Source organism: Monodelphis domestica, chromosome 2, assembly GCF_027887165.1.
Source record: "Monodelphis domestica isolate mMonDom1 chromosome 2, mMonDom1.pri, whole genome shotgun sequence".
NCBI lineage: Eukaryota > Metazoa > Chordata > Mammalia > Didelphimorphia > Didelphidae > Monodelphis > Monodelphis domestica.
The window spans coordinates 197,739,120-197,750,908 of NC_077228.1; the positions used below are offsets into that span (position 1 = coordinate 197,739,120).

At 38.9% G+C, this 11,789-nt stretch overlaps 1 protein-coding gene and 1 long non-coding RNA gene across 3 annotated transcripts; one reads left to right on the plus strand and one right to left on the minus strand.

Moving 5' to 3' along the window:
• Positions 1 to 92: 92 nt before the first annotated feature.
• On the minus strand, positions 93 to 5,173 carry RPL19 (ribosomal protein L19). Of its 2 annotated transcripts, none has more exons than XM_001371233.4 (6): positions 4,810 to 5,173; positions 3,424 to 3,530; positions 1,730 to 1,852; positions 1,168 to 1,288; positions 744 to 854; positions 93 to 294 (listed from the first exon to the last, which is right to left on the minus strand). In XM_001371233.4, exons 1-6 carry the CDS (start codon positions 4,812 to 4,814, stop codon positions 171 to 173), a joined length of 591 nt encoding a protein of 196 aa, XP_001371270.1. In that variant the 5' UTR covers positions 4,815 to 5,173; the 3' UTR covers positions 93 to 170. The 2 variants fall into 2 exon arrangements, with proteins under 2 accessions (XP_001371270.1, XP_056672773.1); XM_056816795.1 differs by having other exon boundaries at positions 5,007 to 5,075.
• Positions 5,174 to 5,259: 86 nt separating this feature from the next.
• LOC103093594 (uncharacterized) lies at positions 5,260 to 10,150 on the plus strand. The gene is made up of 3 exons (XR_462096.2): positions 5,260 to 5,745; positions 7,137 to 7,223; positions 9,920 to 10,150. It is a non-coding gene; the product is annotated as an uncharacterized LOC103093594 (long non-coding RNA).
• The last annotated feature ends 1,639 nt before the right edge of the window (positions 10,151 to 11,789 follow it).

The window sequence follows — 11,789 nt, forward strand, 5'->3', positions numbered from 1 at the left end:
GCCTTTTGGTTAAGATCAAGTATATCATCCTACTTGTAAAGACCAGAGGATGGTGCCAAACATCTTGGCTGAGACAAAGAGATAGGACCATATTAAGACTGATAGACTGACCAATTTTTATTGTATGAGCCAAATAGAAGGGTACTATATACAGAGGAGATAGGGGAGAATCATTTCTTGGTCTCCTCCTCCTTGGACAAAGTCTTGATGATCTCCTCTTTCTTAGCCTGTAGACGCTCTTCCCGGCGTTTTCGTGCTTCCTTAGTCTTGGATCGGCGAGCTTCAGCCTGGTCACTGAATAGGTAAGGCAAGAAACATGGGGTCAGTGGAAGTTTGTTTTCCCCTTTTTGCAAACCCTGGGACACTGTGGTAGGGCCACGAAAGCTCCATAGATGGACAAAACACAGGAAAAGCACCTTACCTTCTAAGCTCTACTCTATACAGCTTTGATCTTGATAGAACTAATCCTACCTTAGTGTCTAAAGCATAGATATTTCATAATTAAGCAATTTTTCAAAACATCTATTGGGTTAAGACAAAATTTTTAGCCCATTTTAAGTGTCCTATGGGAGCTCATTAAGGGAAGCCTGGAGTGAATTAAAAAAAAGCATCCAAGGTTCATTCCCTATATTAACTGCTTAGATTCTGCCAGTAAGATTTAGAAGTTAACTTATTTCGCTATTTCAAAATCCTCAAGTGTTAACTGAGCAGGGTCCAGGAAATCAAATCTGGAAGAAACTTACGCCAAGAGCTTCTTCCGGGCCTTGTCTGCCTTCAGTTTATGAATGTGCTCCATGAGGATCCGCTTGTTCTTGAACACGTTTCCCTTCACCTTCAAATACAGGCTGTGGTACCTACAAGTAAAAGGAGACAGATTCATTAAGGCCATCCATCTGTAAGCATTTATGAAAGAAGCTGCTACCCTGTGCCAGGCACTGTGCTGCAAAGATGAAAAGGAAATCTATCTTGGCCTGACTTGCCGGACAAAGGCAGATTGGAGTTCCTTCATTTCCCTTCATACACATCCTGTGCCCAATTCTTGCTAGTCCAAGAGCTACACTACAATAGAAGATGTTGAGTATTAATCAAAAGCAAACTGGATGTAGATCCAGTTTCACCTACTTAGAACAAAAGTGGGGCCAGCCACTAAGGCATCTGTATGCTTACATATGTCGGTCAATCTTTTTGGATTCACGGTATCTTCGGAGTAGCCTGCGCAGAATCCTCATTCTTCTCATCCAGGTCACCTTCTCAGGCATACGGGCATTAGCAGTACCCTTTCTCTTACCTGTGAGCAAATTTGCAGCATCAATCAGAGGGTGTAACAATGTTCTTGGATCTATAGTGATATTCTCCTGACTCACAATCAAGACCAGCTGCTTATAAAAGCCACACCAATCAAGTAAATGTCTAGAGCAAAAAGATGTATATGAATGCTTCTGCCCAATTACTCTTAATTTCTCAGGAAAGAGATTTCTTTGTTCAGAAAACAGTATGGTGTCATAGGCGGCTAGTCTTTTAGTCAAAATGATCTAGGTTTGGACCCTATTTATGAATACTTTTTAGCTGTATAATCTTGGTCAGGTCGCGTTTGTGAATGTGCCTCAGTTTCCCCATATAATAAAATATTGAGCTTAATGGCCTCAAGTTCTTTCTGTCATAAACAAACAACCCCATGAATTAGAATGACCCTGAGTTCAAGATCCACCTTTGACATACAAGTACTTACCAATGCCCATGTGCCTCCCCTTCCGTCGAGCCAGAGTATTTTTTCGGCATCGGGCTCGGGAGTGAACAGTAACAGGCTTCCGGATGATAAGCCCATCTTTAATCAACTTCCGTATTTGCTGACCTAAGAACACAAACCTAATAGAATTAGGAAGAGTGAAATGGAATGGGGCTATAATGTTTTAACAAATCTACCTCTTCAGAATACCAATACTACATCAAGATTCAGGGGTTTTCTAAGCATACTGCCACCACAAATTCAACTAGATATTAAAAGTTCTCAGTGAAATAGCAAATAAGATCAAGGAAGACTACACGACTATCAACTTTATAAGTAGTAATAAGTAGTAATAAAACATAAGTATTAATTCCCAATTCTGCATTATTCTTATTCTACTTGCCTTTCTGATTACCTTGACCCAAAGTCAAAGAATTTGTTTAATTGTTCACTACAGCTATGAAGGCAGACATCTACTTGCAACTTTTTGCTTCTCTAGTCTTAGAGGCGGCTTTGCAGTTTAATTCAATTATTTAATCTCCTTGATATAGAGCTGTATTCCAATAAGCAAATATCAAAGGTCCAAACTTTCTTTCCTAAGTAACTTAATTGCTACAAACCACTTAACTTTTCACCTGAACTCAATTTCAGCACCAGAGAACAGATCTTTTTTTAAATTATCTGGCTTATTGGATCAACAAGCATTTATTATACAAAAAACTATGTGACAAGCACTGGAGAAAAAAGAAAAAAAAACTGCCCTCAAAACAAGGTAGCTACCTTCTCTAAGAGATGCACACATAGTAAGTATATACAAGTTAATTTGGAGGAGAAATAAACTGTGTGTGTTCGGGTATGGCCAATAATTTCTACAAAGATATAAAAAAAGGGGAGACAGAATGCCCATTGTATTCTAATAGCAAAGTAAATTTGGTTAGAAGCCTGAGTGCAAGAAAGGGAAAATTTTAGCCCAGAAACATTGGAACCAGGCTGTAAAGGATTTAAAATGTTAAGCAAGGGCATTTGTATTTGACTCAGAGGAATATGGAGCCATTGAAATGTATTGAACAGCTGTGCCCAAGCTTTAGAAATAGATGGGGGGGTGGGAGGGGGGCAGCTGGGTAGCTCAATGGATTGAGAGCCAGGCCTAGGGATGGAAGGTCCTAGGTTCAAATCTGGCCCCACACACTTCCATGCTGTGTAGCCCTGTGCAAGTCACTTAACCCACCCCCCCCCATTGCCTAGCCCTTACCACTCTTCTGCCTTGGAAGCAGTACACAGTATTGATTCCAAAATGGAAGGTATGGGTTTTATAAAAAGAAAGAAATTGTATTATGGCAGCTAAATAGAGAATGGGAGTGGATTTGAGATAGGAATACTATTTTTACAAGAGGTGATGACATTAATACCCTGAATGTAACCCCTCTTCAACATTCACAATAAAATTCAGATTTCTGCCTGAATTCAAGAACAGACAAGAAAACATATGTATTAGAATGAATGGGAAAGGAGAGACTCTAAGGATTCTTAGTTATTTCTGTTCAACTCTTCCCCAATTAAAATGGAACTCCAACCCAGCAGATGAGTCCTAAAAAATGTCTAGGTTTGAAGATACTTAAAAGAATATAAAAGTAATGCAACCCCCCCCCCCCAAAAAGAAACTCTAGCAGGGCCCACAGTCAGGGAGAAATACTCACGAGAATTGGCATTGGCAATTTCATTGGTCTCGTTGGGGTCAAGCCATACCTTCTTCTTTCCACATCGAAGGACACTAGAGGCAAGCCTCTTTTGAAGCCTTAGCATACTACAAATTGAGAGGGGATGGGAGAAGGAGCATAAAGTCAGAAAGGAATAGACAATCCTATTTTTCATGCCAAATGCCTTTCTCACAAAGGCAAACTGACAGCTGGAAGTCTTTGGCTAGTAAGTTTATCATTTATTATACACTACACACACATTTCCTCAAATGGAGGAAAATATGACAAAACATGAATAGTGCAAGCACTACCTAGAAAGAGCAGATGTTGAGGAAGTATACAAGCTGCCTACCCTGGGGCTCAAGAATTTCAGTTATACTATGTTGTTATCTCAATTTCAGGGAAACCCAGTCTGGTTATGGGACTGGGGAAGGGCTGATAGAACCTCAGAATAATTCAGGAGTATACAGTGAAAAAAGCCTATTATACTTTTTTAAAAAAACCCAACACATACTGCATTGCCAATATAAAGATATTCCAGAATCTCCCTACAAATTATTTAGTAAATAGTAGAAGTACCATTTTATAGAAGGAAACTAAGGTCTGCATTGAACCCACTTACTTAGGGTCATACGACTTCAACAAGTTGACTAGAATTCACAATAACATCTTGGTATAATGGTATAAATAACACTGGGTTTAGAATCAGAGGACCTGAGTTTTTAGCTATACCACCGGCAATAAAGAGGCTTAAAAACTGGACCTTAATTTCCAAACGTGTTAGATAGTTTACATCTTTGACCTAATGATCTAGTCCTGCCCATTCTTAACAGATGAGGTAAATAGCAAGCTTATGAGAAGAAATTAACCCTAAATAATGTTAAAACTCCCGACTTTAAAACCTAGTGCTGTACTCTTATTACTACCCCAAGCTACCTCGAGCCAATTAATAATAGTTTGATTTTCTGTAGCCATTATAATTTACGAAGGGCTGTCCTCAACACTACCGCGTGGGATAGAAAAAACAGCTATCTTTCTCCTCTTATTACAGAGAAAGAGCCCAGGCTCAGAAAGATCAGTGCAAAATAAACCGGCACCACGTTGCGCCACCCGGGTCCGGGTTTATCCCGTTTCAACCCTGAGACTTCCTCCCTTTTCCCTACACGAAAAGCCGAGACCTGGTCTAAGTCTGAGGCCTGGTCTGAGGCCTAGGCCAAGGCCTAGTCTAAGGCGCTGCCAAACCCCGGTCCCGCACGCCCCGCAGCTCCCCCCGCGGCCACCCTCCTCTCGATGCAGAGACCCCCAACAATGCTTTAGGCTGGGCAGGCTGGGTTAGTTAAGAGTAAGGGGTAAGAGTCCGGGAACGGAGTAGGCTGTAGAGCTCACCTCATGGCTGCAGCCGCAGCGCGGAAAAGGAAAGGAGAGAGAACGACGCAAGCTTGGCCCCTCCCATTATCAGCGTAGGGGAGAGCCCATTCGAAGCCCCTCCCAGGCTGCCAGCACCGCCCATCTTTTGCCTTTCTACCAACCCAAACCCCATTTCCCTTTCGTATCTAATCGGAAACTGGGGCCAAGCTAGATACCTTGTCTCGTTCTGATCCGAGAGCGACTGAAAAATTACCCCTCCCCTCTTAGGAAAGTGGTACAGTCCAAATATGGTGCGTAATGCGCTTGCTCATAAAGAGGGCCAAGCCTGTGGGTGTTGGGTATGTATATGAGTGGCACGGAAGTGGCGAGAGAGGCCGCTGTTAGCGGAAATTAGGCCTAGTGAACTGCGCAGGCGTAGCGGAGTGGGCCAGCGAGATTGGGAAGAGGGATGTTACGCAAATGGGCTGTCCTACTCCTTGAAGTCTTCCAGGGTTCGGCGGAAGGAAACGCTGGATATTCTTAAATAAAATTGCACTAAGACTCTTGGGATACCTTGGATGACATCTAAGGCTTTTTCCAGCGCCAAATCTGAGATTTTTAAAAGAGACTTTTATCTTTTGCAGCGTTCACCCCCTCCCCCCATTTGAGAACAGCAATGAGAGTCTTGGGGAGAAAACAAGCATTTATTAAGCATCTAACTTCAATCAGACACTATACTAGGTTCTTGCAACTGAAAAATAAAATAAGCAAACCCTTCCCTCAAGCAAATTATATTCCATTAATAGGAAACAATGCTTCCGAGGGTTCAATGGAAACGTCTGATTCAGAGGAAGGTTAGGATAATTATGAGAGAGCAAGGAAGGAAGCATCCATCTGGCCCACTTAAGACTAGAAGCACAGAGATGTTGAGTGGAGACATAGGGTAGTAGATTTCTCTTGCTCTTCACAGCAAAGGTAAAGTTTTTAAAAAATAAGTTGTGATTTTTTTCTGTATTCGGGTTAGTTTGACACTTGAGGAATTGGTTGCATTGTAGTTATATAAATCCTTTTTTATATAATGTTGAAATTTATAGCTACTGGGTTTTCTGGAAAGGTGAAGCATGGGTTCATACTGTAGAGCCTTAATTCAGGAGACAGGGGAGACAAAGATAATCAATCCATCAGTATAATATTACTACTGTATGGTGTTCTATGTCCAAGAACCAAAAATTGACTTCTGGACCTTCAGTCTCTGAGAAAAAGGACATAGAACATAGAACATGTGCACTCTCTGATTCTGCCTGACAGTCAAGGCAAATGAATGGTTGGTAGAGTTCTGGGGCCAGTCTGATTATAGAAAGATGAGACAGATCAAATGAGATAATATTTGTAAATCATTTAGCACAAAGTACGGGCTTAATTAATGGTCCTCCCTTACTTACCAGTGTTGAATAGATTGTCTTCCCTAGAAGGGAAGGGAGTACAGGAAAGTGTTAGTTTCTTGATGATAACTAGTATGGAATGAGAGAACAATGATCCATATCTCTCAAAGGAATCTACAAAATTATAGATCCTTGAAATACTCTCCGATCGATTCTATGCTCAGCAAGGATAGAAAGACATAATTTAGTAGACAGAGATGGCCAAGATCTGCCTCTGATTCATACTATGAAGGTGACTTTGAGCAAGTCACTTAGCCACAAATATTCTAGGGCAACAACCCTCTAAGGCTATAAGCTGAAGAGAAGATGATGATCTACATTAGCAGAAGGAGGTTCCATACATGGAATTCCCCCACATTGACAAAATGAGACATCTAGTTTATATCCTTCCTTGAAAATGGGGACTTCATTGATTTTTTGTTTTGTTTTATTTTTTAATCCTTTTGTCTGAAGAGTCTAGCAGGGAATCCACAGGGAAGAAACATTTTGGGGATTTCATTAGATTCAACAAATATTTATTATGTACAAGGCACACTTAGAAGTACTGGTTATACAAAGATGAACAATGATACACTCCCTCTTGTGCTTCTATCAGCTTAAGGGAATTCTCAATATGGAACTTCCCTCTCTTTATATAGATAGACAATTCATCTATAGGCCTAGAGAGTTACCTGGGGCGCCAGAAGGTTGAATACCTAGCCTAAGGCTTAGAGAAGGGATGCAGGCCTTGTTTCTCATTAGATTCCAGGCAGATTCCCTTTGCCTGCTACTGGATACTGTTTATGAATTACATGCTACTTTAAATTAGGTTAAAATGATATATAACTTTAATAACACTTTTCTTCAGACCTTATATGTTTTATATCGCTTTAATACACTTATTGTTATAGAAAAGGTTTTCTGTATTTATCCTTATCCTTGTAGCAGACATAGACTACTTGCTCCTTGAGAACCAACATCTACTATCCAAATAAATGGTCATTGTATCTTCCATCATGTCTTCTGTACATGGTAAGTACTTATGGTTAATCAGGTTGCTCAGTGGATAGAACACCAGGCTTGGAGTTAGGAAGATTCCTTTTCCTAATTTCAAATCTGGCTTCAGATATTTATTAGCTGTGTGACCCTAGGCAAGTCACTTAACTGTTTGCCTCTGTTTCCTCATCTGTAAAATGAGATAGAGAAGGAAATAACAAACCATTCGAGTTTTCTTTGCCAAAAACCCCAAATAGGGTCATGATGAGTCAGATGTGATAATGATAACAGTACTCTGAAAAGAGAAAAGAAGATAGTCCCTACTTTAAGAGAGCAATAAATCTGATTCCTTATGTATGAAAGTAAATGGGCAAAAAGAATCCCTGTCTGAGTTTGCTTTTGGGACTGCTGTGAAGATAACTCCAAAGAATCATTGTTAAAGTGCTTTGAGATACAAGAGGACCCAAAACAAACAATATACCAGTAATGTAATGGTGTAGTAGAAAACTGAGCAGAGCTGGGATCTCAAAATTTGGGTTCCAATCCCAAACCTTCCCTGTGTAACCTAAATTAAGTTGCTTTCTTTCTTGAAGTATTAGCTTCCTCAGCTGATCTTTGATAAGAGGGTTCCTCTCAGAAGAATCCAAAGATTCAATTTGTTTTTTTAATTAAATTTTATTTTCAGATCCATAATCTCTTCCCCAATCCATACCTCTACCAACTGAGAAATCAAAAAAAGCAAAACCCTTTTTACAAACACATATAGTCTAGCAAATTCCCACATTCACTATGTCCTTTCCATCTTCCCTCCAATAGGTTTCTGTCAAGAAGTAGGTAATATATTTCATCTGGATTTGTATATGATATGATTTGGGAAGAGATAAATGGCACCCTGAGTAATAAAATAAAAGTCCAAAGAGATCTTGACAAGGCCACAGCACTAGGCTGAGTCTGGTAAGATGAAATTCACTAGAGATAAATGTAAAGTCTCTCACTTGGGATCAAAGAATCAATTTCACAATAAAAGAAGTTATCAAAAGCATATCTAGCCAGCTGTTTGGAAAATATCTAGGGGCTTTAATTGATTACAAGTTCAATAAGAGTCAGCATCAAGATGTGAAAACTAAAAAATGTTAACATGATTTTGGGCTAGATAAAGAGGCAGAGCTTTCAGGAATAAAGAGGTAATAGTTTCCATTTTTTCTGCCCTGGACTGGTTATATTGTGTTCTGTTTTGGGTGTCATGTTTTTGTTTTTTAAAGCCCTTACCTTCTGTTTTAGTATCAATACTAGCTATCAGTTCCAAGGCAGAAGAGTGGTAAAAGCTAGGCAATTGGGGTTAAGTGCCTTGCCCAGAGTCACATAGCTGGGAAGTATCCGAGGTCAAATTTGACCCCAGGACCTCCTGTCTCTCCATCTTTTTATCTACTAAGCCATCTAGCTGCTCTAGTGCCATGGTTTTTGAAGAATATTAACAAGTTGGAGACAGTGCAAAGGAATACAGATAGGATGGTTATAGCCCCCAGTAGTGAGAGTAGGCCCCAATAAAATCAAGATCTTAAAAGGTTGTTATGTAAAAGAATGAATTAAAAAGCATTTATTCAGTATTTCTTATGTGCCAATCACAGTGCTAGAAGAGGGATTAGACATGTTTTGTTTGGCTCCAAAGAGTTGAACCAAGATCAAAGGGTGGAATTTTCAAAGAGGCAAATTTAGGTTTGATTTCAGAGAAAACTTCCAGATAATTAAAGATTTCCAAATGTGGAACACATTTGTGGTTTTGTTTTTGGATTTTGGTTTTATATGAGTATTATATTATAACAATGACCAATATGAAAATATGTTTTACATGATAATACATATACTACCCAGATTAAATTGCTTACCATCTCTAGGAGAGGGAAGGAAAAGAAAGGAGGGAGACAATGTCTTTTTAGATTTATTTGGAACTTATTATATAAGTTCAGAAAAAGTATGTTGAAAATTGATATTACATGTAATTGGGAAAGTTAAATATTTAAAGAAAAAAATGGGGAATTGGCTGCTTCAAATATGGGTGGGTTCTCCCACATTGAAGATCTTCAAGTAGAGGCTGGAGATGGTCACTCATCGGATTTTCCTTTGGATATTTCCACTGGATATTCCTTTCATGTATGGATTGGTTTTCTCCCCCACCAAAAAAAAAAAATTCTGTGACTATGATTCAGTTATTACATATTTACTAATTAAATTAATCAATTTTTATTAAGACCCTTTCATTTACATGAGATAATGTGCTAGGCTCTGAGGATTCAAAGATGGCAAATAAAATCCCTGTCTTCCAGTAGACTATAGTCTAATAGTATAGATTCAGACTTCAACATCTATAAATTAGTAGACAACCTTGAATAGTTTCCTTGGCCAAAAAAAATTTTTTTTTCACTGACACCAATCTGGTAATGAACCTTTGGCATACTTATCTAGGTTGGACACCGAGCTCAGACCTAGCTTGGTGATCCTTGGACATCAGATATGCAGTTCCTGATAGGGGCCAGGTTTCAAGTCTTTCCAGCTTAGCATTATTTCTCAGAGCCTGTCCTATGAGGCAGAGTCTTTGAGGCCTCTGAATGGTTGTTGTCCTTCATACTAGAGGTAGACCAAAATTTTATCGATGATATCTTCTGATTTGTGTATAAATTGGATTTAAGTGAGGCAGAGTTACACAAATTAGTTGGCCTCACTGTCTCTTCCAGAGTCATCGAAGTCCAGGAACAAGATAAAAGTCCAAACAACCAATGATAGCTTGGGATGCAGTGGAAGACCTTGGTTTTTTCAAAGGCTAACCAAGCTCTAATCATTCCATAATGCCTGTTTCAGCTGTCTTCATGGACTTTGGAACAAATTCTTCTCATCCACCCCTTCTGCCAGGCAAAGTCTTCACATGCCTGGGATTAGACACCTTCATCTAAACAGAATTTCTGTAGGGGATTAGAGGATAGAAGAGGCAATGAAAACCAGGAATGGGAAGCACTATGCTATAATAGGAGTGATGGGCCTTGAGTCAGAAGTCAGGGAGCCCTGGATTTATATCCTTCCTTTGATTCTTACTGTACCATAAATAAGTTGCATAACCTTTCTGAGTCTTGGTCTCATCATCTGTAAAATGAAGATAATACCTACAGCACTAATCTGGCAGTTGTTAGGAAGCTATAGCTATACCAACTTAATAAACTTTACGGTTTTCCACAAATGGCAGTCATTTATTAAGATAAAATTATAACTTATACTATAGATACATATATAGCTTTGAAAGCCCTCTTTCTATCCTCTAAACAACACTGCCAGAACACTGCCAGGAGGATAGTCCAAATATTACCATCTCCATTTTAAAGATAAGCAAACTGAAAGTCAAAGAAGTTAGTCATTCAAGATCACAAAACCAGAACAAAATGAAACCCAGGGTTTGAGAACTTGGACCTTTGACTTCAAATCAGGGGGCCCTTTCTAAGACACCAAACCAATTTTTGTATACAAAAATGAGTGTGATACCAAGTAGGATGTGATTGAAGTTTTTTTTTTTATTCCTATTATGCCTACCTATCCCCAGTAAGGGAAGGGTCACCAAGAGTAGTGCCTGTATAATCCAATTACTAGCTAATCAAGACCTCAGATAATGGCAAATTGATTGCTGAATAAGCCAAATTTGGTCCAAGTCAACAAATACTTTTAAGTGCCAAGTGATGCTAGGCATTGGGGAGAGATACAAAATAGAAAACAAAAACAAAAACAAAAAAGAAACATCTGCCTATCTTCCGAAATGGCAAGAACTATATAGAATAAATATTATCCAACTCCCCATCCTTCCAACCCAAATTGACTGAACCTTGCTTATGGCAAAGACCCTGAAGAATCCTTTCCATCCACCACCTGTCTATCTCAACCTCTGGTCTTCTGGCCCCTTGCCCTATAGTAACAATTATTACTATAATATTTTATATTATATTATTATTATATGTTATATTATAATAATATAATATTACTATAATATAATAATTATTACTATAGTAACACTTATTACTATTACCTACATCATTTATAAATGTATAATTATCTATAATTATTTTATTAATTTATAAGTGTATAGGTTAAATTAGAAACACAATATGTTAATTTTCTAAATTAATTTATAAAATTCTTTCCTATGAGGCAGTCAAACCACATACTTCCCATCCTACCCTGCTTCTTCCTAAGTGGAGTGGTGGTTAGGGGCTCACTGCTGCCCTGCCCAAATCTGTGCCCCAAATCAAAGATCATTAGAACATAAGATAAAGAGCTAGAAGAGATCTTAGAAATTATATAGTCTAGTCCTCATTTTACAGAAGATGAAACCAAAGTATAGAAAGGTTAGATGTTATCTTAAAATTAGTGAGTCTTGGGGCAGCTAGGTGACCTGGTGGCTTGAGAACCAGGACTGGAGACAGGTCCTGGGTTCAAATGTGGATCTCATGCAATTCCTACCAGTCTAACCCTAGGCAAGTCACTTGACCCCCATTGTCTAGCCCTTACTGTTCTTCTGCCTTGAAACCAATACCTAGTATCGATTCTAAGATAGAATATAAAGTT

Excerpts from the sequence above, each read along its gene's own strand:
- RPL19 (XM_001371233.4), bottom strand. Across the intron at positions 1,289-1,729 it reads GGGGAGGCACATGGGCATTG|GTAAGAGAAAGGGTACTGCT; the intron begins GTAAGTACTTGT and ends ATTTGCTCACAG. Across the intron at positions 855-1,167 it reads AAAAAGATTGACCGACATAT|GTACCACAGCCTGTATTTGA; the intron begins GTAAGCATACAG and ends TTTTACTTGTAG.